Here is a 25736-nt window from a genome sequence, read left to right on the forward strand (position 1 = left end):
ACTCAGGAAGGGGAACATCACACACCGGGGCCTATCATGGGGAGGGGGGAGGGGGGAGGGATTGCATTGGGAGTTATACCTGATGTAAATGACGAGTTGATGGGTGCAGCACACCAACATGGCACAAGTATACCTATGTAACAAACCTGCACGTTATGCACATGTACCCTACAACTTAAAGTATAATAATAATAAATAAATAAATAAATAAGCAGAATAAAAACACACACACACACACAAAAAAGAAATGTTGCATGTTTAAATAACTGAGAGTGTGCTAAATCTCATCTAATAAAAGGAGGAGGGGGTTGGGGAACTCAGACCACAGTCATGTAAACCTAAGGGTTGGGCCTGAATGACGATTACTTTGCACATGTGCCTTCTAGGTGCTGAATGGTTTTCCGGTGGCATTGACTTTGATCTTGCAGATTCAGCCACAGGTTTCTGATAAGCTTGAGGAAGCAATGGTAATTTTAGCTTTTTCGGTTTTGTCTTCAGATGATGAAAAGCTTTTGTAAAACAGCTGAGTGTCAATATGAGTTATATGGCTTCAATCTCCTTTAAAAATAAAATTCTTAAGCGTCCAAAACAAAGAAGATTAGACAAATTTAGGAGATATACCTAATGTAAATGGCGAGTTAATGGGTGCAGCACACCAACATGGCACATGTATACATATGTAACAAACCTGCACGTTGTACACATGTACCCTAGAACTTAAAGTATAATAAAAAAAAAGGGGGAGGGAAAGAAAAAAAAAAAGAAAACCAAACCAAAAACAAAACAAGAAAAAAAAAAAAAGCTGATGTTGCCACAAATCATTTGAAATCTCCTGACATGCTGAAACCAAATGGCCGTAAGTTCAAAACAAATCAGTGACTTGTTTTTAATTTTTTTGTGGTTTCCTTTTGCTCTTTCTGCCCCTTTGCCGTCTGATTGGTGATGTTATTCAAAAAGGATCGGATCTCTGCTAAGTGCAGGAGCCACCCGGCGCTTCTTTCATCTCCTCTTCTTCGCCTTGGTGGGGGGCCGTGGGGGGAGGGGTGATTTTCAGTGCATCTCTTTTTGAGGGGCAGTGTGTCGCTGGGGACTTTCCTGGACTTAGCAAAGTCCTGGCGTTTCTTGTGCTGGGATGCGTACCCGCTGTCCCCCAGAGCATCCTTGGGCTCCTTCTGGCTGTGTTTCCTGTCTTCCTCTTCCCTGTCACTGTGGCTCTCGTGGCTCTGGAAGCTCCCCTCACTGCCCTCATTGCCCTCTTGCCTCTCCATGCTGGCAAACTTGCAGTGGTCGTCGACCGAGGAGGAGGAAGGGATGGAGTCGCTGGTGGGCGAGGTGCTCCGGGCATTGGAGGATTTGGCATTGCTGTAGTTGTGATCCTCCTTGGGGTCTCCGCTGACCACCGAGGAGCCACACGATGGCTCACTCTCAGTCCGCATCCTCTCCACTAACCACCGAGGAGCCACACGATGGCTCACTCTCAGTCCGCATCCTCTCCACTAACCACCGAGGAGCCACACGATGGCTCGCTCTCAGTCCACATCCGGCAGCTGGTGATGCCATTCCTTATGGCAGCCGTCATCTCAATGGGACTGACTGGCAGCTGCCACCCACCGGGAAACAGTCCTCTCAGCTCAGGACCCACGCTCTGCTTTGTATCGCTCCTGGAGGAAAACCTGCTTGTATCTCAGGGGGAGTATCATGGCCCTGGTAGCATCAATGTCAAGAACTTGGAGAAGGGATCCATTTATCTTGAAGAAGGTACTGCCCGGCCAGACGGGTGGACCTGATGTGCTTTGATATGCCTGAGGACAGGTGGGAGGTGTATTGAGCACGTGTGGGTATGGGTGTGGGTGATAAGGTGTCTTTTTCAAAGCCTGAGTCAGATTTTGTCTATACTCTGGGTGTATGCACCACAACGACCCTTTCCCAATACTCTGACTCCTCTCTTTGTCCACTTTCTTAAAATACTTATTCAATGACAAATTGTGTCTCACTGAGTATTTCCACCCAGTAGGTGCATTTGCAAAATACAGAAAATGTTCCGAGATCCAGTTGTAAATATTTTTCACTGGCAGGCGCTTGGTTGAAGAGTCCTCAATGACCATAAATATAAGGCAGCTAAAGGAGTAAGGGGGGGTTGCAGTTGGGGTTCTACCTGGCATCGTAGGGCATATCAGAGTGGGTGGGGACGTGGACTGTCATCCTCCAGGTCCTGGACCGGGCTGATACTCTTGAGGATTGACTCCCCAAAGCTCTTCAGCAAGTTCTTGCTTTCATGCAACCAGCTCAGGTTGGTCAGCTCTTCATCTTCCATGGTCCCTACTTTCAATAGGATGTCAGGCAGAGAAAAGTCGAGATCATCGTCTTTCTAAAAGGCCTTGGAGAAACCGCTGCCCCAGTAACACTGACTCAGTCCACCGCAGACACTAACTCCTGAGCTTTCTGGCATCTTACTGGGAGGCACTGCGGGACCCATTTACATGAAGGCTCCTGAGTCGGAATGGGTCCAGGAAACCGAGGTCAGCATTGCTTCCGTCACAGAAAGGACAGAGGGGCCTCCATAATCACGAGAATGCTGGTCTTCTAGGGGCTTCGATCACCTGCCCCCGCGCTGCTTCTCGTGGCCGCATTGCGGGGATGCGGCGACGCTGGACTCGCGTGTGGCCCAGTCGCCGGATGGCGCAGTCTCCCAGCCGAGCTGCTGCCGGAACCCCGGCTCCTGTGTCCGGAGCCCGCCTGGGCCAGAAGTTAGCTTTTTTAATTCACTAAAGGTTTAGGATTAATAGTTCGTGAAACTGTTTTACACATTTTAGGGTGACTCCAAAATTCTTCATCAATATTAGACACATGCTGCTTATGAAAATGCAAAATAGATGCAGTTTTTCTACAAGATCTTTATAAGCTTATGCATTTGCCTGGCACATACTTTTGTAATTTCCACTGAGAGTGAAAATCATCAAATCTTACTCATCTTTGCATCTCTCACTAAGCATTATAGCCGGACACAGAGAGGTGCCCATTAAATGTCTGTTTACAAAACAACAGACATCAAAGGAAAGCTTTAGATCTGGAATAACTAAAAATATTCTGACATTATTTGGTATATGTTAAATAGTTCATAATAAATTTATTATAATTTAAATAGTGCATAATAACATTTTAAAAATCCATGCAACAAGAATGTCTCATATGATGAATTCCTAGAAATGATGCTGCAAGTTCAGAGGTCTGTAAATTATGTAAAATGTAAGTGGTGAATATTTTTCAAACAAATGTATATTGTGAAATTCAAATATTATAAACTGTTTAATCTACAAAACAAAATATAAAGAAGAAAGCCATCATGATTACTTCCTTAACTCAGCAATGGCAGCAATATTCTTAATCTTCATTACTACACACAAACACACTCATGTAGTAATGTGTGTTGCTCATCCTATGTACCAGTGGAATACAGGATAAGGGATGTGGCCTACCTAAGGTGCTGTAAAGAGAAGTGGGTCTGTTTCTTACTCTAGTGCTCTCTCCAACAGATTAACACCTATTTATTCTTCTGAACACCTTTCCTAATTAGCCTCCAGAGAAATCAGTAGACATTACTTTTGTAGACATTCCCAGTCTTCTTAAAACAATTAAAGAATGGGGCAGGGAAATGAGCACATCAATGAGATCACTCTGTTATTATCTAACTCTTCTTCCCCAGAAGCTATTGTCTTTGAATTTGCACAACAACAAAGTTTGCTGGCTGGATGACCTGTCTAACATTATAAAAAAGGCCCCCAAAGTCAAGATCCTGAACCTCTCTAAAAATGAGATGAGAAGAAAGGGCCAGATCAAATTTGGGTTGAGGGTAAATGGTAGTGCATATCAGGATGATAACAAGAAATAGGATCCCCAGCAGACACAGGCCAGCTCCTGGAAATGCCCTCACTGGCCAGACCACCCACTCTTGTTCTTCTTTTTCTCCTAGGAGCAGCTTGCGCAAGTACTTCAAGGATAGCGGAAATATAAAAATGCTCAAGTTTGTGATGGGGAAGACTGGGCAAGGTAAGGGGGTGTGATGGGAACAATCACAGGGGCCAAGGACCAGGGTGTGGCAGCACCCCCAACCCCAAATCCTTGCTTCTCTTCTCTACAGACCTGCGGGGGCAGCTGCTGAAGCACACAAAACATGACATTGTAGACTCCCTCAGTGTGTTGTCCGAAACTCAACATGACATCAGCTCCTTCCTGGTGGACATAGATACCAGGAGGCGAGCACCTGCTTCCTCCCTTGGACAGGCCCAGAGAGCCAGAGGTGGGTAGGAGGTTAAGGGGGATCTTGAGCACCAGAGCTCTTCCCTTTCAGAAATGGATGCTCTACTTTTCCGTCTATGGTGTGTTGAAAGAAGGTGAGTGTCTGTAGAGTCCCCTCCCCAAATCCCCCACTGCTCCCTCCCCCTGGCTGGGCTCCCTCTCAGAACTCTCCCAGCTTCCCTGACCCCTTTTGTTCCCTTCCTATTCACCCTGTGTTCTTCTGTTCCCACTGTACTCCCAAAGAATTACCTGTCTTATTTCTAAGTCATAAATTTAATAAAAGTTTAGAAATACTTGCTATATTGCCAAAAGAAAAAATATTAAAATCTGAAAAGCTGGAAGAACATATTTGCAATGGTATTGCAGACTTTGTGTTAATATCCCTGTGCTAAAGGACTTTGCTTACCAGGAGAAAGTGTAACAAATATCAACAGTTAATTTCCCTGAAAAGCAAAATGATTCTATAATAAACATCTGCATCCAAACCACATTTGGTAAAGAAATGAGAATTAAAGGATGTCACAGTATGTGAAAAAATCAGTTTGCAGAAAATTATGTGACTTCAAATTCTTCACTTGATCTTAGCCAAAAGGCCGAGAAGCGATGTGACTTCAAATTCTTAAAAGAATATATATGTATAGTGTGTGTGTGTATATATAGATATATGTATGTTTGTTACTTACAAATATTTTAAGGTAGGTAAACATCTGCCTTGCATATCTAGAAAGTGTGCACCAGATTGGTAAATAGACTACAGTGAATATCTTTAGGTCATCGTGAGGTGATCATATTGATAGAAGGTGCAGAATGACTTTATTTTCAAAATATACATTTTGTAGTGTTGAATATTTATAATTAGGCAAACTTTAGGGACAGCAAGGAGCTGGTGATTCTGCAAATAAGTTTTCTCCTCTTCCATAAAGAAATACAATGTAATGCATTGGACAGAGACTGAATAGCTGAGTTCTCTGTTTGTAACAAGTACCTGGGTCCCAGGCCCTGTGATTGTAGCTAACCAATTCTGCAAGAGTATCTCCCTTGGAAACCGCTCCCTGGGGGTTAGACTGGTAGTGAACTTAGGGGGCAGTAAGAAAAGTAAGTTCAGTCTCGTCTAGCCCCCAGAGGTCTCCTCTCTATGCCTTTGAAGAAGGGACTTCCTGTAAGGACTCCATCTTGTCCACTAACAAAGTTGCTTGGGACTTGCTCTCACCTTCTTGTGCTGCCCTCCCCAAACTTCTGCAAACCCCGAGCTCTAGACCACACAGATTCCCTTTAAGAGAGCCCTGTGAGGACACTGGTGAAACGTCACTGCCTTAAGGACACACCATGGGTGAGTTGGTCAGCATGAAGCCTTGGCTTTAGGTTCCCACAGGGCAGGAGGGACTGAGCCCCCTCCCCACCTCCATTCCAACCCACATGACACCTAGCGGACTCTCCTTTAAATGGGAAGTAGCAAGAGCCAAGGCTGACTGTTTCCCACTCTCTTGAGGTCTTGGACCTAGTGGGTCCTGACACATCCATCCTGGCACCACATGGAAAACTTCCCCTCCTGTGGTTATGGTAATGGCTGAGCCGAGATGTTCCCCTGGTTAGGGGAAAGGTCTGAGTCATGTGATCCTCTCTGGTCCAGGATTTGGGGAGTGAGGATTGTCACCTGAGGTGAGGGATATTGGAAAATAACATTCTTGAGATTTATACTAGGGGTGGAGGAGGGGCAGGGAACCCCCCAATAACCTCAAATTTTCAGCAGCCATTCAAAGTAGATTGTATTACCACTATAGCGTTTTTGAGGCTTGTTTTATAGGTCAGCATATAATCTGTTCTGAAATGTTGCATGTGTTGTCATATGCAGTGTTCTTTCTGTTAAGTAAATTTTGTTCATTTGTTTGTTTTTTGAGACGGAGTCTCGCTCTGTCGCCCAGCCTGGATTGCAGTGGCGCGATCTCGGCTCACTGCAAGCTCCGCCTCCCAGGTTCACGCCATTCTCCTGCTTCAGCCTCCTGAGTAGCTGGGACTACAGACGCCCGCCACCACGCCCGGCTAATTTTTTTTTTTTTTTTTTTTTTTGGTATTTTTAGTAGAGACGGGGTTTCACCGTGTTAGCCAGGATGGTCTCGATCTCCTGACCTCGTGATCCGCCCGCCTTGGCCTCCCAAAGTGCTGGGATTACAGGCGTGAGCCACCGCACCCAGCCTCTGTTAAGTAAATTTTGTTAGTCATGTTTTTTAAATCTTCACCTAATGGATTTTGTGGCTGTTTTATCTGTCATTCACTGAAGTATATTTAAGTTTCCTACTGAGAATGTGGGTTTGTCCATTTCTTCATTTACTTCTGCCAGTTTTTACTGTGCATTTTTTTCTCCATTTACTTCCATCAATTTATTGCCATGTGTATTTTGGCTTTGCACTAAAAAGTACATACAAATTTGTTTTATTAACATCTTTATGTTGAATTGAACCATTTGTCATTACAAAATATCCCTTCTTCTAGTAATGTTTTACTGAAAGTATATTTTTTCTCTTATGAATAGTTATAACAGCTTTCACTTGGTCAGTGTTTTAATGGTACATTTTTTGCCATTTTTTTCAAATGTCCTGTGTTTTGTTTTACGTATGTTCCTATTAAGGAGCATTTGATTGAATTAATTTTTAATTGAGTCTTATGATCTCTGCTTTTTTATTTGAAACCTTCAGTACATTACACTTAACATAATTCCACATATAATCTGGCTTAAATATAACATTTTCTTGTTTGCTTTACATCTATTTTCCTATTCTAATGTTCTCTTTTCCTTTGTAAAATTTAAAATTATTTTTAAATTATTAATTTTTGCCTCATTTGGATTGATAATGTGACGTTCTTCTGTCATTTTTGTAGCCTACCTTTCGGATTACAACATCCATTCTTGCCTCTAATGTACGTTAGTTCTTTTACATATCCTTGGACAACACAGGTACCCTCCAATATTTTAACTATTATAATACCCCTCCCAGTATATTGGTGTGCATTTTTAATTATATGCATTTATATATTTAAATTCCTTTTAAAAATTATTTTTAATTATTATCTTAAGTTCCGGGCTACATGTGCAGGATGTGCAGGTTTGTTACATAGTTAGACGTGTACCATGGTGGTTTGCTGCACAGATCAACCCATCACCTAGGTATTAAGCCCAGCATGCATTAGCTATTTTTCCCAATGCTCTCCCTCCGCTAATCCCACCCCTCCGACAGGCCCCAGTGTGTGTTGTTCCCCTCCCTCAACAAACTAATGCAGGAACAGAAAACCAAACACTGCACGTTCTCACTTATAAGTGAGAGCTGAACGAGAACACATATTTAAATTCTTTAAAGACATTATCATTGTGTTATATAGTCAGTATTCATTTAGATTTTCCTACGTATTTGCCAATGTAATTATTCTTCATTCCTTCTTGTAGTTACGTGCCTCAATCTGGGATCATATTTCTTTGGCCTGAGGATAAATCTTTAGTTTTGACTGGTGACAAATTTGCTTAGCTTTTGTTTGCATTAAAATGTCACAAGTAGGGCCGGGCGCGGTGGCTCACGCTTGTAATCCCAGCACTTTGGGAGGCCAAGACAGGTGGATCACTTGAGGTCAGGAGTTCGAGAACAGCCTGGCCAACATGGTGAAACTTAGTCTCTACTAAAAATACAAAAATTAGCTCAGCGTGATGGTGTACAACTGTAATCCCAGCTACTCAGGAGACTGAAGCAGGAGAAGCACTTAAACCCAGGAAGCAGAGGTTGCAGTGAGCCACGATCGTGCCATTTCATTCCAGCCTGGGCAACAAGAGTGAGACTCCAGCTCAAAAAAAAAAAAAAAAAAAAGTCACAAGTAGCCTGGAAAACATGGCAAAATCCTATCTCGACAAACAAAAATTAGCTAGGCATGGTGCATGCCTGTAGTCCAGCTACTCTAGAGACTAAGGTGGGATATCGCTTGAGTCCAGGAAGCGGAGGTTGCAGTGAGCCAACTACATGTCACTGCACTCCAGCCTGGGCAGCGACAGAGTGAGACCTGTCTCAAAAAAAAAAAAAAGGTCAGAAGTGTGGAAAAAAAATCACTTAAAGTGCTTTTTTCTATTTTCTCACTCCACAACAACCATCAGCACAGAAGACTTCTGTGATCAAATGTGTGGGGGAGTTTTCCCCACCAACAAGCAAGCAATCAACTTTATAGTAAACACCTGCTGTGTGTCTGCTAATTTAATTTTGATAGCGTCAAAATTAAATTAGGTTACCTGGAGATAGCATCAGATCCCACAGGTTGGGGGCTCAGTCCCCAAGACTGGCCCCCTCCTTCAGACACCACCCATCGGAAGTCTGGGGCTCCAGAACTTCTGACTGATCGCCTTCAAGTTGGAGTTCCTATGACCCTCTTTTTGAATGTGATTAATTTGCTAGAATGCCTCACAGAACTCAGGGAAACACTTACATTTACCAGCTTATTATAAAGAATATTGCAAATAATGCAGACAAATAGATGTATGGGGCAAGGTAGCGGGAAGAGATGTGGAGCTTCTATGCCCTCTCCAGGTATGCCACCCTCCAGGAACTTTCATGTGTTCATCCATCAAGAAGCTCTCTGAACTCTGTCCTTTGACTTTTTATGTAGGCTTTTTATGTATGCATGACTGATTAATCCATTGGCCATTGGTGACTGACTTACCCTTCAGCCCCTTGAAAGTCCCAGCCCTTTAATACTGCCTTGCTCTTTCCAGTGACCATCCCCGATCCTGAAGCTACCTAGGGACTGCCAGCCTAGCATACAAAAAGACTTCACTTTGGAGTTTATAAAAATTTTAGGAGCTGTATGCCAGGAAACAGGGTTGAAGATCTAATATATGTTTTGCAATATCACAGATGTTTATTTAACTTCCATTTTTGTATCTTCAAAAAAAACCGGAAATTAAATAAACACACAATTCTAGGCGTACGGCTATTATACTTTAGCACTCTGGATATATAACATTACTTTCTTCAAGCTACATTATTTCTGTTTAAAAATTACATATCGATCCAGTCTTATTTTGGCTCATTTGAAGATAACCCATTGTTTTGATTTTACTTTGAATATTTGCTTTTTTCTTTGGATTTCAACAGCTGTACTATGATGGACCTGGGTTTGGTTTTCCTCATGCCCCACTGTACTTGAAATATATATTGCTTCTTGCATCTGTGACTTGGTATCTTTTGTTACTTTTTGAAACCTTGAAATACTGCTTTTGCACTACTCTCTTTTCTTCCTTTTAGAACTCCAATTAAACATGCTTGGTGTATTCACTGTATCTCCTTTAATTTTGCCCCATGTCTTTTTGTATTCTTCATAATTTTGCGTCTTCACACTTCATTCTGGATATTTTCTTCAGATCCTTCTTTCCAAACCTCCTTGTTGTTCAAGGAGATGTAAAAGAACTAATATGCATTAGACTGGTAAGGCAAGAATGTACATTGTAATCTGAAGGGTAAAGACCACAAAAGTATATCTGTTATGTTATGCTGCTAATCGCAAAATTGTTCTTAATTACAGTTATTGAATTTATGAATTCTAGAAATTCTGTTCATTTTAATATATTTTCCAATTCTTGGCTGAAATACTTAATCTTTTATATTCTTGACAATAATGCCATTATCTGATTATCTGGATTTTATGTGTTTTTTATTGTCCTTTTTATTTTTTATTTTTTGCTTGCTTGGTTTTTAATCATGTCATTTTTATCTCCTTCTAGATTTTTTTTTCTGGGAACTATATATAATAAATTGTAGATTTATTTATTTCAGTCTTAGGATGAAGTTGTCTTGCTCCAGGGAAGATTTTTTTTCTGTCAACTTGCTACGTTGCAAGGAAAACCCCAAATCTCTTTAATCTCATTGATGATTGAGATGATTAATTTGGACTTCAGTCCCTTGGAGGGCTGGTCTATTTCTAGTTTACCCGTATTTACCTGACATAGCTCTTAGAGGTTCCTATCTAAGCCTGAGTGGTTTACCAAGGTCCCCTCTCCTTGACATACCCAACTTCATATTTTATGCTCTTAGCTCTATGACTCTGTGGGAATTTGGTACAAATTCACAGCATTTTAGCATCTTACCTATATCCTCAGGAATCATCAACTGCTGCTAGAAAAAAATCAGCCCCCAGGATTGGGATTACATTCTGAGTTTCCTTTTTTCCCCTGGTATTTCCCCCATAGCATCTTATTGTATCATTAGCTTTTTGATGCCTTTAAATAATTTTTTATTTTAAATTATTTTCCACACTTTTCTAGTTGTTCTCAGTTGGAAGTTTGGTGCAACTTAACTAGTCTCTCTTTGCTGGAAGAAAAACTCGGTTTATTTTTTCAAATGCTGAGTTTGGTATAGCTCTTATTATCCTCATTATTATCTTCTTTACTGTGTCTTCTCTCTAATGTTTGGAAGACAATGTCACAGGAATGGGAAAACAAATGTAATGTGCTTTCCATGAAGTTTTCCAGATGAACCTATATGGCTAGCATGGATTCGGTATATCAGAAGTTTTTCTCGTTTTATTGTATTGCCATTGCTCATCCTCATCTTATGCTTCCATCCTTGAGTGTTTGCCTCTTGTTTATGAGACTGTCAGGTCTCTCAGCCTTCAACTACTCTCTGATATCTCAGCCACTCCCCTGATAATAAATTCTAGATCCTTCTCTTCCCGCCATCCTCCTGACTAATTATGAATATATACATTGAGGGAATGTTTTTCAAAATATAAACTTTAAAAAGGGCAATTGTTTTATCAACATATACACATTTTCAAAATGGTTGGTGAACTGGTGAGAATATAAGCTCATTCACTCACTCTTGATTAACATGCAGATAAGTATAAATGTATATTTTAAATGCCACTTCTAAAAATCTCTTAAATTTGAAAGCATTCATGTTTTGACCAAAGTAATCCACTTGTAGAATTATTGCAGGAAAAACTGTAAACAAATAATAGAATGTATATATAATCCTATTCTTCATAGCATTGTTTATAGTAGCAAAACTTTGGAAAGATTTATTAAAATTTGAAATTTTATTAGTAGATTAAACTTGTGACAGATTATTATTTTTTTTTTTTTTGAGACGGAGTTTCACTCTTGTTACCCAAGCTGTGATCTCGGCTCACTGCAGCCTCCACCTTCTGGGTTCAAGCGATTCGCCTGCCCTAGCCTCCCGTGTAGCTGATATTACAGCCATGCGCCACCATGCCAGTCTAATTTTGTATTTTTAGTAGAGACGGGGTTTCTCCGTGTTGGTCAGGCTGCTCTTGAACTCCCAACCTCAGGTGATCCACCCTCCTCGACCTCCTAAAGTGCTGGGATTATAGGCATGAGCTACCGTGCCCGACCTGTGACAAATTTTAACTATAATAATAATCGAATGCATAAATTATATTAAAGTCAGAAATTGTTATTTAGATATTTTAGAGAATATGAAAAAGGTAAACTTTGAACTAATCATATTTATTCTTTCCTGAGCTTTCAGCTCAATGAGATTCAACCATCAGTTCTTGCTCTGGTAAACAGGTGACCTTAGCTTTAATTTCCACAATGTCTTTAAAGGAAAGCATATTAATTTGATAAATAATAAAAATCAATTAAGTATTATTTCTGAACATGCAATGATGTAAAATGTTAACTGAAAGAGTAGGTTACAGATATTTTTACAATATGATTGCAGTTTGAAAATATATCTGTGTATATATAACATATTCAATAGCATACAAGCATACAGCAGCAAACATATTCACTTATCACGTCTCTCTCTGTTTCTATCTCTCAGTCTCTCTGTCTTTCTCCCTCTCTCTCAAATTATTTGTTAAAGAAACTGGGTCTTTTGTCATACATTTGGTTCATTGCCTATCCACAATGATGAAGTCCTAAATTGCTGCTGAGGCCTGATCAGATTCAGGTTTAATGTTTGGCAAGAATATTTCATAGGTGGTACCCATAACAAAGTACATGATATCTGGTTATTTCCCTTTTTGTGATTTTTACAAGGCATTAATGATCATTGTATAAATTCTTTATTTAATTAGAAGTTTTTGAATGACGATAGTCAAATTCTATCTTGCCTTCTTCATATATTAGCTAGAATATTCCTATAAAAATAAAATTTCATCAACAATTGGCTACCTTTATGTACAGCTTGCACAGGGAAGGCAAAATAAATATTTGATTCTTCCCTTTTATTTACAAATTTTCATAAATATAAGTTGGTTTCCTGGCATTCTACAAATGTCATCAATAAGGATCTTCTTGGTTGTTGTTTTTGAGTATCATTATGAACTCATGGCTTTTTAACATATTGATGGGATTCAAACCCTTGTTATAAGATTTTTGAGCAGGGGAATGAGAAGATTTGACTTATGCTTCAAAAAAATCACTCTTCCTGCTCTGATGAAAATGTATGGTGAGGGAGCAAGTGTAAAAGCAGAGGGACAAGTTGGAAGGCAGTGTAATTCAGGAGATAGATGTTGGTGACCTCGCCAGGGTAGTAGCAATGGAGGGAATGAAAAGGGGCCAGACTCTGGATATATTTTAAAGGTAGAGTCAAGAGACTTTCCTGATCAATTGGATGTGAAATATGAGAAAAAGAGAGCACTCCAAGCTATCATCAAATTTTGGGGACTGAACATTTCTGGATCAAATGCTCTAACCCACATTTAATTTCACTTCCAGGGCCATACAGGGAAAGTTCCAAAGGTTGTGAGTAACAAGACTATCTTGACCATGGGTCACACAGTGAAAGCAATGACTTTTCAGAGGAGTTCATCTGAGGCCTGGTCATAATAAGTATATTGTAAAGTGATCAGGACTGAATAGAATGTTTACTCGCAAGTATGTCCTGAGATAACATGGAGTAATTAATATATAATACATATAAAATACAAACTTATGGACGGGCACAGTGGCTCATGTCTGTAATCCCAGCACTTTGGGAGACAGAGGCAGGCAAATTTCTTGAGCTCAGGAGTTTGAAACCAGCCTGGGCAACATGGTGAGACCCCATGTTTACCAAAAATTAAAAAAAAAAAATAGCCTAGCATGGTGGTGTGCACCTGTGGTCCCAGCTACTTGGGAAGCTGAGGTGGGAGGATTCAGTGGAGCTCAGGGGGTGGAGGTTGTAGTGAGCCAAGGTCATGCCTCTGCACACCAGCCTAGGTGACAGTGTGAGACCCTGTCTCAAAATATATATATATATATATAAAAAATAAAATACAAACCTAGAGAATCTTAAATTTAGATGCTAAAAGGAAGTTGGCTTCAGATAGTCTAATTTCCTTAATCCCCACCTCCAAAACCACTAGCATTACCGTTGTTTCAGTTGAATGTGATAAAAATAAAATATCCTTTGTGAATACGCTTATGGGAAAGATAATTGATACTATCTTGTAGATGTAAATTAAACTTCCAAATCTTGCCACATGGTGAATTGAACATGTTGGTGGGGAATACGGAGGGTGAACAAGGAAATTCCTAGGAGTAAATACAGTGTGAAATATAACTGAAACACTTTATAAGCATTCCTGAGTCCACAATTATTTGATAAAGTAGACTTGCTAGCAAAGAAAACCAATAGAAACAAAAAGAATATTACATAATGATAAAAGGATCAATCCACCAGGAAGACAGAATGATCCTACTTGTGTACACACCCAAACAGCAGAGGCTCAAAATACATGAAAGAAAAACTGATGGAGCTGAAATAGCCAAGTCCACAGTTATCACTGGGGCATTCAACATCCCACTCTTAGCAATTGATAGAATTACTATATAGAAAATCTACAAGGTTATAGAAGATCTGAATAGTATAATCAATACAATAACCAGATCTACATGACATATATAGAACATTTTACCCAACAACAGCAGAGTACACTATTTTTCCACATGTCTTCTAACATTCATGATAGACCATGTTCACAGACATAGCCCATGTCCTGGGCCATCAAACAAACCTCAATAAATTTAAAAGAATGAAAGTCATACAGAGTATTCTCTCTGATGACAGAAAAATCGCTAAACACTTGGAAACTATAGTTGACACCATTTCTGATCATTGTTCAGCTCCTTGTTATAGAAGAGTGGAGGTTAGAAGCATTGTCTTCTCAGCTGAAAGGCATTTTAGGCTCAGCAAAAAGAAAGCTCACTCTGTGTATTTCCAGAAGAGTATTGTTGAGGTCAAGGCTGGAAGCAGAGAGACAGTTTAGCAGAATGATGCATCAATCCATCCTGTCATGAAAGCTTGCACTAGAAAAGACAGTACAGCTTGCTGATTGTTAATAAAATCAATTTGGTGGCTGATTGCATTTGGGAAGTGTGAGAGAGGTTGCCTATCAGGTTTTGGTGAGGTTGTTAGACTACAATGGCATAACAGAAGGCAACATTTGGATCCTTCCTGGGGTTTGGTTGATGTCCAGTCTAATCCATGAACATTCACACTCTGTTCTTTATAAATCCTGCTCCATTTTCCAAATAGTTCCACACGGTTACCTCCTCCTTTAAGATCTCTTCCCTAATTGTGTCATTTGTGAGAAAAGGCTCTCCTATCTGGACAGGTAGAGGAGTTTGCTTTCCGGGGTTTGTGTGACTGCTCTATTAGGGCAGGTTGGCACTTTGCTTGCCTTACTATTATGTTAGGCCAAGAAATGGTACATGGTATATGACCACTGATTTGTCTTTGAACTTTTATTTTTGTTCCTAATTTCAGAACACAGTGATGGTAGCAGCTCTCCTCAAGGAGAAAATAAAGGTCGAGATTCTTCCCAGGGGAGTTTTGGAAAGGAGAACTTTCATGATGAACATGATGGGTATGAGCTCCCACCTCCCCACCTTCAGAAGGAAGATGAAAATGTAGAGGTGGGGGATGCCCACGAGGACCCCCAAATAAGAAAGTAAGTGACCAGGCAGGCTGGTTTGCACATAGCAGCCCCTGGGACTTTGTAATTCTTTCACTCTCTGTAGTTTTATTTTTCCTCTCCTTGAAAAACTGAAGAATGCTAGAAGTGAAGTAATGGCTGAGAAATCCTAATTGCAGACCTGGTTTTAAGTGAGTTGAGGGTGTATGAAAAACTGTGTCACATTTCTATGCATTTCTATACATTTATAGACATATCTTTTTATCCATTTCCCTACAGCAACCCCTCTACCTTACAACCCAATAGTAGGAGTGTGGAATGCCGTAGTGAATACCAAGATAGAATTCCTCCAGAGAGAGAAGTGGAGAAGAACACACAGAATGGAGACCTGGGGACCTGGTTCAAGGTCACAGTGAGTGTCCTGAGAAAATGCAATAGCTGTGCAGGAAAGGTGGGTCAGGGAGAGTTGTGTTAATCACACGTAGAAATACTAGATATTTTTCTGAGGACGGGGGGAGTTAACATCTAAGCACAGGTTCAGAAAAACAATGTAAAGGGAACAGGCTGACTGCAAGAGGACACAAGAGGTTGTCTAAATGCAAAGGTGGAAACTACTGCCAAGAAGATGGAGCAGCTCTCCACAAGATGCCTCATGGCTCAAGCTAAGTGTAGCAGTGTTGAGTTTCTGGAGTTCTTGTCAGAGGTGCAGGCTGGATCTTCAATAGGTAGAATCTCCTAGCACCTTAAAAAAAAAAAAAAAGGATCATTTAGAACATCTGAATTTTATTATCTGGGAGGTACATTTGGAATAGAGAGAAAAGGACAACTAGGAAATCCATGTCTGGCAAAAAAAAAAAAAAAAAAAAAAAAAAGTTGAAATCATGTTAATGGTCCCTATCTTAGAAGTCTTTTAAAACTCCATTAGAAGGTTAGAATAAAACACTTAGTTGGATTATTTTCCAGACTTAATTCCATGTTGTCTCTCTTCTATCCTATCCCTTCTTCTCACCATTAGATTCCCTATGGGATAAAGTATGATAAGACTTGGATAGTGAATTCAATCCAGAGCCATTGCAATGTCCCCTTCACTCCAGTCGCTGTAAGAGAAGATGGTGAAGCCAGATGAGTGGGCACAAGGGAGGGGGAGACGCCTGACTCAGCAGGAGCCACTGGCCTCTGACACTATTGCTCTTGCCTTTATTCCCTGTAGTTCCACTACAACAAAAATCAGGCCCACTTCTTTGTTCAGGATGTTAGTGCTGCCTGTGCATTAAAGAAAGTCAACTGCAAGATTCATGATGAGAAAAACCAAAAGGTATATGTCAACAACACTCCCTATATGTAGTCTCTGGGAAGGAGGACAGGCCAGGGGCTAGTCTTTGTCTTTTTGAGATTAGAGGTCCTGGTGCTTACCTTGCCTTGCCTTCTTGCAGGTGTTTGTTTTTGTCAATCTTTCTACTAAACCCCAGTCTATGCAGAAAATGTTGAAACCAAAAGAGATGGCACAGCTAAAGGTAATACATACTCAAGGCACCTCTTCTTCCCCTGCACCTATATTTCCCTGTCATGACCACCACACCACCAGAGCCTCAGAGCTGCTTTCTTCGTCTCTGTCTCTGCAGTTGACCCTGAACAAACGATATGATGTCTCCCAGCAAGCTCTTGATCTCCAGAGGCTCCGCTTTGACCCAGGTATGGCTGACAGCAGCAATTCTAGGGCAAGTAGGGGCAGAACAGTCTGCCTGGGAGGGAGATTTATATGGATGGCAACTTTGGGACGGGTTGGTGCCGGTGCTGGTCCAGTCAGGCCCCTCACAGCCTTCTGCTTCCCTTCTCTTGGCTTCCTGGAGACTTGGTGAAACATCATATTGATATAATCCTGAATCGAAGAAACTGCATGGCTGCCACTCTGAAGATCATTGAAAGGAATTTCCCTGAGGTGAGGCCTTGGGCCCAGTGCTAGTATTTAATTAGAGGGGTGGAAGAGATGGGGTGAAAGGCAGATTTGTCTCCAAGCCTCGAGATAGTATCCGTCACTCTAACTGTTCTTACCCAATAGCTATTATCTTTGAACTTGTGTGACAACAAACTGCACCAGCTGGATGGCCTGCCTGACATTATAGAGAAGGCTCCCAAAGTCAAGACCCTGAACCTCTCCAAAAATAAGGTGAGAAGGGGGAGCCAGATCAACTTTGGATGGAGGGTGGATGGCAGTATACACCAGGATAATGGCAACAAGCAGGCAGAGGTACCTGTGGGTGACTGTGAGGGCTGGGGGAATTCGGGACCCAGGGTTGCAGGTGTCTCTCTTTCCCTGGCCCTCCTTCTCCAGTTTCCTCCCCATCTTTCTTAGCTGAAGTCAGCATGGGAGTTGGGCAAGGTGAAAGGGCTGAAGCTCGAAGAGCTATGGCTAGAAGGGAACCCCTTGTGCAGCACCTTCTCGGACCAGTCCACCTATGTAAGGTCAGTGGCAACCCCTGTCGCCCCTCCTGGGCACCTTTGCTACCTGGGTGACTGAGCTGTGTCTGAAAGTGCCCTTCTGCAGGAAGGAGCGGCCTTGGTCCTCTGGGAGAACCACAGACCTCCCCTCCTACTCTCTCTCTCTCTCCTCTCTCTGTGTTACTCACTCATCTGTGCTTAGAGGTCTCCTTTCCTTCCTCTGACATGCTCCCCTTTTCACCTGCTCTGGGGTGTGTTTCCCACCTGTCTCCACCAAGCTTCCTCCAGTGTGCCCTCCATAAGTGTGCTCCAGGAAGCGGGGCTCTCCCACCTACCCAGGACCAGCAGTATTGAGATGCTGGTGCCCTGGACCGAGAAGACTCCTTTAGTCCAGGGCCTCATGCTGAGACAGGCCTTCCTGCCTCCATGCTGAGATGGGGCTTCCCTCCCCTGTCCCAAGAGGGGTTCTCCTCTTGCTCCAAAAACGTCCCGCCACCTGTCCTGGGCTGACATTGGGGCTTCCCTGCTTCATACTGAGGGCCGAGGCCCTGGGTGGCTGCTGTCATGCCATCTCTTCCTCTGGCCCAATGCCAGGAACTGGGCCCTCCTTGAGGAGAAACCTGGGTTTCCTGAGTCAAGGGACCAGAAGCAGGCCACGTTCCTGAGGCAGGAGTGGAAGGCAGAGGGCCGAGGAGGTTGAGGAGACAGAAGGACAGGCCTCTCAGGGCACTGCCCCTCTTTCCCTCCACACTTCACATCATCCTGCCTGGGCCCTCAGAGGAGCCCTGGGTAGCCTGAGACAGGTAGCATTTCTCAGTCAAGGTGCCAGCACAGAGGGGCACAGGAGTCAGGGACCATCAGAAGAGAATGCAGTGGTCGGGAGAGGGGGTCCCCAGACTCTGAACCCCATGTTGAGCTGGGGCCTGACCCTTCACTCCTCCTGGGAGAAGGTCTCCTGTCCCCGTGGCTGCTCTGTTTCCCATGCTCAGCTCAGACTGAGCTCACACAGGTGAGAAAGGCTCCAGCCGCATCCAGTGGGCCCCAGCCCAACAGGTGCATGTTTTCCTTTCCTGCCTCGGTCCCCAGGGCCAGCTGGGGGCAATGAGGGAAAGGGCTGCAGCAGGGGAGCCCTTTTCTCCTCTATACCTCCCTGAACTCCACCTCCACAGTAGAGCATCTTTCCTTTCCCTTTACTTTGCATCCTGTTTCTCCCTTGTCTCTCCTCTCCTATGTCTCACCTGTCTCTCCCTCCCCTGCCTTCACCCCATTTCTGTTGTCATCCCCCTGCCTTACCCTTCCTGTCTCCTGAGCCCAGCCTCACTCAGCTACCTATCCCAGCATCCTGGGCATCCCTAAGGGCTGACCTGGTCTTGGCCAGGGCCAGGCCAGGCAGATTGATGGACAGCCAGTGGGGTAGCAGAGCCCTGCGCTCCCACTCCATTTCCTGCTCCCTGCGGAGCCTTCTGTCGGGATTTGGACAAAGGGGAGGGAGGGAGGGGGATGAAACCCTGGAGCTCCCAATGCTGCTTCTTGTGGCACTGGAGAAGAGAGTCGGGGCAGTCTAGGTGGAAGCTAACCAGGAGGAAGGAGAGGGAGGAGAGTGAGAGGTGGAGGGGGAGGGAGAGGGAGAGGGAGAGGGAGAGGGAGAGGGAGAGGGAGAGAGGCTGTGCAACTCTGAATTGTCAATCACTTCGTTCTATTTTTTGTTATGGACAGTACCATCCGGGAATATTTCCCCAAGTTGTTACGCCTGGTAAGTATTCACTGTCATCATTGTCTCCTCTTACTCAAGTACATGACCTCCATGCCTGCCCTCAAGTCCTTTGGCTCTTGCCTAGATTACATGTTTGTATCCAACCCTCATCCACTTTAGAGGCATAGATTCCTGAAAAAGACAAGAATATTCTCCCTGGAATAAAATGTCCTTGAATACACACAGGCACTCACACTCACTAATTCACACAAAAGTTGCATCTAATAATATAGATGCTTCCAAGACCCACTGTTGAAGACTCCAACTGTTGTCTTGCTGATAGAATTTTGAGGGGGCAATTTCACGCCTCACCTCTAACCCTTTTTCCCTTCGGGCCTGTTCATCTCCTTGCTCATCCAGCTCTACCTCCCTGGTATGCACTGCTGACTGCCTCTTTCCTTGCTCAGGATGGCCAGGAGTTAGGATCTCCAATTATAATTGGCATTGAAGCCCCTGAGATAATAAAACCTTGTAAGGTAAGGAGGGACCAGATTTGAGATATTGTAAGGGACGTTTTTTAAACCACATAGTTTCAAGATGTCTTTTGATTCCAGGAAAGCTATAAAGGATCTGAGACCATAAAGAGTCTGGTACTTCAGTTCCTGCTTCAGTAAGTACCCCAGAATCCTAAGGCAGTGGAAGGCTGAGACAAGACAGGCCACCCAAGCAAATGTCTATTCATGGATTTAGGAAGTCTTCAAGTTTCATTTGAGGGCCCAGGCCACAGAGATAGCCTATCCCCACTGCTCTTTCACAGGTATTACTTGATCTATGACTCTGAAGATCGAAAGGGTCTCCTCAGTGTTTACCATGACAAGGCCTGCTTCTCCCTGACCATTACCCTCAACCCTGAGGACCCAGAACCGTGAGTGTCACAGCTCTGACTCTGGTCTGGGGCCATGTGGCTCCCCTGAAAAGGCCAGTTCCTGGAAATGTCTGCACTACACGGACCACCCACTCCTGTTCCTCCTCTTCTCCTAGGAGCAGCTTGGAAAAATACTTCAAGGATAGCAGGAATATAAAGAATATCAAGGACCCTCGTGAGTGTGTGATGGGGGAAGATCAGCATGGGAAATGGGGTGGAAAGTCAATAATAGGGTACAGGGTATAGGGTGTGGCAGCCCTCAATGCTTCTCTTTCTCACACAGACCTGAGGGTTCAGTTGCTGAAGCACACAAAACGTGAGATTGTGGACTCCCTCAGTGTATTGCCTAGAACTCAGCATGACCTTAACTCCTATGTGGTAGATTTGTGCATCCAGACGGTGAGCACCTGCTTCCTCCCTCAGTCAGGCCCAGAGAGTTGGAGTAGGTAGGAAGTAGGTAGGTGGGTAGGAGGATCATGAAGGCTCTAGTTTTTTCTTCTTCCCTTTCAGGAAAGGATGCTCTTCTTTTCTGTCAATGGAGTATTTAAGGAAGGTGAGTGTCTATAGAGTCTTCTCTCCACATCACTCATTACTCCCTTCCCCAGGCTGGGCTTACTCCAATAACGCTCTCAGCTTCCCACGTTGCTCTTCTCCCCTCCCCTTGCATTCTTCCTCTCCATTTGTGTTCTTCCTCTCCCGGCAACTTTCTGTTATCTTTGTGTTCTTTCCTTTTTGTTCCCTTCCCTTTGTGTTCTTCCTCTCCCCCAATTTTGTTCCCAAACGTCATTACTTCCTGACCTACATCCATACCTGTCTGCACCTGCACCGCTCAGGCGTTAGGGACACAGTCTGTAGAGTTTGATGGTTCTCATCCCAGGTTGTTACTTTGTGAACTTGGAACATTGTCCTGTTACCTAACCCCTCAGTTTCCTCATTTGCAAAATGGGGTTGGTAAGCTCATCCCCTGGGCAACCGTGTAAAATGAATAAAGCGAACTTATGTTTGTCAAGAGACCTGACACATGTTATGGGGTTCTATCCCTGGGAGCTAATTGTTCCTATTGTTGCCCTCTCAGTCCCTGAAATCCCCTCCTGACTCTCAATGAAAAGTTTTCCCAGCCTGGCTCCCTTCAGGGTGCAAAAAGATTATCTCCCTGACTGGAGAACCCTGTATGAATTTGTAAAGCATATGCAACTGTAAGGAGGTATCATTGTTTGTTGTTTTTAAAGTGGAAGGAGAGTCTCCAGGTTCTGTTCTTGCCTTCACCCGAACTTTCATCTTGACTTCTATCAGCAATTCCAAGTAAGTGCTGTGTTGTGGGTGGGAGTACCCATCCTGTCCTGGAGCCAATGGTGTGGTAATGTGGTGGTGCAGTCCTCGGGATGTTCTCAGTACCATGGAAAGCCAACTGGTAGATCCAAGGAGAGGTCTAGATTATGAGAATACCAGATTCTCTTTTTGGCCACAATACTTACTAATTAGCTGTGTATCTTTTTGTCCAGTTATAAGATTTCTCTGTGAAACAGTCCTTTTCTGAAAATGGGATGTCTACTTATTTTGTAAAGTGTAAATGCATTGGGGTTAAATCTACAAATCTAAGGAAACTGGTAGACAATCTCTCCAAAGGTGGACTCTGCAGCAGGGGTAAAGCCTACCAGCCAAGGAATCTGAAAGGTGGGCAGAGTAGCGGCTTGGAAGGAATGTGGTTCCTCAGTGGCAGTGGAAGTAGGATTATTGTTGAAAGTGTGGGGTTGTCCATTTTTCCAGTTGTCTGAGAGCTTATCTTTCCTTCAGTCTGTATATTGTGAATGACAAGCTGATTGTGAGGAATGCCAGCATGAAGGAGACCCAGAGTGCCTTCTCCATCCCAGTGCCTGCACCCTCCTCCAGCTCCTTGCCTACCCTCTCCCAGGAGCAGCAGGAAATGGTGGAGACTGTCTCCATCGAGTCTGGGGTGAAACTTGAGCAGTCTCAGAAGTGAGTGCTGGGAGTCTTTCAGGATAGATGTGAGCTGGGAAGAGTGGGGAGTGAAAAACGGAAACTTTCAGTTAATTTGTAAAAATAACTATTTAGATGTTGTGTTTCCAAAAATGAGTGGGCTCATAAAGTATATACATTAACTGTGATAATGAAATTAATTTTTAAACAATATAGAGTTCAGATCACATGACATGATCTTGTATATATAAAATCCTATGGAAACCACTTAAAAACCCGTTAAAATTAATAAACAAGTTCTGCATTGTTTCAGGATACAAAATCAATATACAAAAACCAATTGTATTATTATATACCTGTAATGAACAATAAGCAAATACAATTAAGAAAACAATTCCACGTACAAAAGCATAAAAATAACATAGGAACAAATTTAACAACAAAAAAATCCAAACCATTTACTTCGAAATCTGCAATACATTATAGAAAGAAATTAAGGAAGACCTAAATAAATGGGATGATATCCCATGTCCCTGGATTGGAAGAATTAATATTGTTAAAATGTCAATACTCCCCAAATTTATATATAGATTCAATGCAAATGCAATCCATATCAAAATCTCAGCTGGCTTCTTTGTAGAAATTAAGAGGTTAACCCTAACATTTAAATGAAAATACAATGAATGCAGAATAAAAAATAATTTTGAAAAAGAACAAAGTTGGAGGACTCACTACAAAGTTACTGCAGTCTTACTACAAAGCTACAGTAATCAATCCATACTGAGTGATACAGACCTAAGAATAGACGTATAGATCAATGTAATAAAATGAGAGTCCAAAATAAACCAGAATCCTTACCTTTATGGTCAATTGTTTTTCTACCAGAAAAAGTCAATGGGTAAAGAAAGAATAGCCTTTTCAACAACTGGTGCAGGCACAACTGGATATCCACTCACAAACAATGAATTTGTACCCCGTCATATGCCATATACAATAATAAATCAGAATAGCCAAAGGCCTAAAAGTTAGAGCTAAAACTATAGAAATCTTAGAAGGAAACAAAAGAGTGAATCTTTGTGACCTTGAATTAGACAATGGTTTCTGGCATATAACAAAACACACATACACACACAAAATTAGATAAACTGGACTTTTCAAAATTTAAAACTCGTTTTGCATCAAAAGGCACTATCAATAAAGTGAAAAGACAACCCAAGAATCAGAGAAAATATGTGCATTTTTATATATTTGATAAGGGACTTGTATTCAGAATATATAAAGAACTCTTGGAACTCAACCATAAAAATGAAAATAACCCAGTTAAAATCTAAACCACACTGAGGTATCACTTCACACACAGCAAGATGGCTACCATTTTTTGAAACTGAAATAACAAGTGTTGATAGGAGGAAAGCAATAGGGAGAGCTGTGTTAAAAGATACAAAATTACAGCTACATAGGAGGAATAAGTTCTAGTGTTTTACAACATTGTAGGATGACTATAGCTAACAATAATATGTAGTTTCAAATAGCTAGAAGGAGGATATTAAATGTTCCCAACACAAAGGTAAATATTTAAGATGATGGATATGCTAGTTACATTCATCTGCTCACTGTACATTGCATGTATCAAAGCATCATTATGTACCCCGTAAATATGTATGATTATTATGTCAATTAAAAAAATTTTTTTAATGTTGACAAAGCTATGGATAAATTGGAACCCTCATACATTGCTGGTAAGAATGGAAAATGATGCAGCCACTATGGAAAATAGTTTAGTAGTTCTTCAAAATGGTAAATATGGAGTTACTATATGACACAGCAATTACACAAAGAGTGATGAAAACTTGTGTTCACACAAAAACTTGAAAATGAATGTTTATTGCAGCATTATTCATAATAGTCAAAAAGTGGAAACAATCCAAATATTCATCAATTTATGAAGATAAATCAAATGTGATATAACTATATAATGAAATATTACTTGGCAATAAAATAGAATGAAGTTGTGATACATGCTATAACATGGATGACCCTCGAAAATATTATGCTAAGTGAAAACAGCCAATCACAAAAGACTACATATTGTATGAGGTCGTTTATATAAAATGCCCCAAATAGGCAAATCCATAGAGACAGAAAACAGATGAATGGTAACCAGGGTCTGGGCAAAAAGGGGAATGAGAAGTGACTGCTAACAGGTAAGGAGTATTTTTTTTAAGGTGGTGGAAATGTTTTGGGTAGATGAAATTGTAATGGTTACACAATCTTGTAAATATACCAGAAAAATCACTGAATTGTACACCTTAAAATGGTGAATCCTGTCTTATACCACAATTTTAAAATTGGAGGATAATTTTTAGTTTTGAATTTCTATTCGTTATTTCTTGAACATCTTTTTTTGTCAATATGTATTAAGCCCTTGTTCATTTGAACAACCCGATTTTTCTGCTTTGTATTCTAGTGGGCAAGAATGTCAGCAACAGGCATTTTGGTTTTCCCTAGGCCTTTATTCATTGTTACAATAGTGCTCATATTGGTACATGTGTCCCAGCAAAAAGTAGCATAGATTAAGGGGTGGCATTGCATAGTCAGTGTGTCGGAGATCACCTGTTCTTCTCCCACCCCAGGTGCCTTCAGGACAGTGAGTAGAACTACACCAAAGCTGACCAGGTTTTCACTATGCTCCAGGTGAGATCTGGGAATCAAGTGGGTAAAACGTGGATGTTTCCTGTATTTCAGAAAGGCCAGAAAATTGAGGCCAGGTTGTCTGGGTATGGAACCCAGGGCATCTGGCTCTTTGGATGTCCCAACTCCTTTTCTTTAGTTCCTCTAGACCGAGAGCAAGATCCCAGTGGAGGCCTTCAAGCAAATCCCCTAAAAGGAGCCCTTTGATGTCTTCTTTGTCTTCATTCACATCCTCTTTGTTTCATCTTTTTACCAGCCTAACTAAGGCCATGCCCAGGACTGGGGTTGGCGGCCTGGCTCACCAGAAAGCCAAAGTTAACTTGCAGGCGAGGTAACATAACCACTCGAAGAACCAGTTGTTCTGTGTATTCGCCCCACTCATGATCACCATTTATTTTCATAATAAAGAGTGATGTTACACATTGTACACTGCATGTCCTGGATTGCTCTTCCCCTGCCCCAACCATGAGCCAGCAGGGCCAGGACTGAAAGACCCTGCATCCCTGTTCATCCCTGGCTGGTTGTAGGAGATACATCAATCAGGCTTGCATTCATAGGTAATTTGTCAGTAAATCCTGATGAGAAAGGGCACACGCTCCTTCCAGAGATGGGCCTTGGCCGTGAGAGACAGTGGGACTCTGTCAGATGCTCAACCTGGAGCCCAACAGAAGCGGGCATGTTACCTGGCACAACGGGGGCTTCCATCCACCGTCCCGACCCCTTCCTTTCCTGAAGGTGCACTATGTGCACTATGCGAGGAAGAGTCTCAGGTTAGCATGTGCAGGGGAAGGGAAGATTCAGTCCATCCGCCCAGCTCATTCCTCAGAGAGCTTACACTGGGTGCTCCATGTCCATGTTCTT

General features: G+C 42.2%; 2 protein-coding genes and 2 pseudogenes across 2 annotated transcripts; 2 read left to right on the forward strand and 2 right to left on the reverse strand.

Annotated features, from left to right (window-relative positions):
• Positions 1-807: 807 nt before the first annotated feature.
• LOC126946001 (forkhead box protein N3-like) lies at positions 808-2476 on the reverse strand (annotated as a pseudogene).
• Positions 2477-2637: 161 nt separating this feature from the next.
• Positions 2638-20759, forward strand: LOC126945855 (nuclear RNA export factor 5-like). The gene is made up of 18 exons (XM_050775872.1): positions 2638-2747; positions 3971-4047; positions 4139-4297; positions 15042-15225; positions 15469-15601; positions 16205-16288; positions 16400-16504; positions 16623-16703; positions 16812-16881; positions 17040-17128; positions 17249-17356; positions 17543-17652; positions 19345-19381; positions 19789-19857; positions 19936-19991; positions 20139-20246; positions 20363-20421; positions 20530-20759. The coding sequence occupies exons 1-18, from the start codon at positions 2638-2640 to the stop codon at positions 20694-20696; spliced, it is 1806 nt and encodes a 601-aa protein (XP_050631829.1). The 3' UTR covers positions 20697-20759.
• Positions 4688-4901, reverse strand: LOC126947079 (uncharacterized; annotated as a pseudogene).
• Positions 20760-20761: 2 nt separating the features above from the next.
• LOC126946061 (nuclear RNA export factor 2-like) lies at positions 20762-24914 on the forward strand. The gene is made up of 4 exons (XM_050776066.1): positions 20762-20799; positions 21476-21548; positions 22041-22223; positions 24818-24914. Exons 1-4 carry the CDS (start codon positions 20763-20765, stop codon positions 24837-24839), a joined length of 315 nt encoding a protein of 104 aa, XP_050632023.1. The 5' UTR covers position 20762; the 3' UTR covers positions 24840-24914.
• The last annotated feature ends 822 nt before the right edge of the window (positions 24915-25736 follow it).

This window comes from Macaca thibetana, chromosome X, assembly GCF_024542745.1.
Source record: "Macaca thibetana thibetana isolate TM-01 chromosome X, ASM2454274v1, whole genome shotgun sequence".
In the NCBI taxonomy this organism is placed as follows: domain Eukaryota; kingdom Metazoa; phylum Chordata; class Mammalia; order Primates; family Cercopithecidae; genus Macaca; species Macaca thibetana.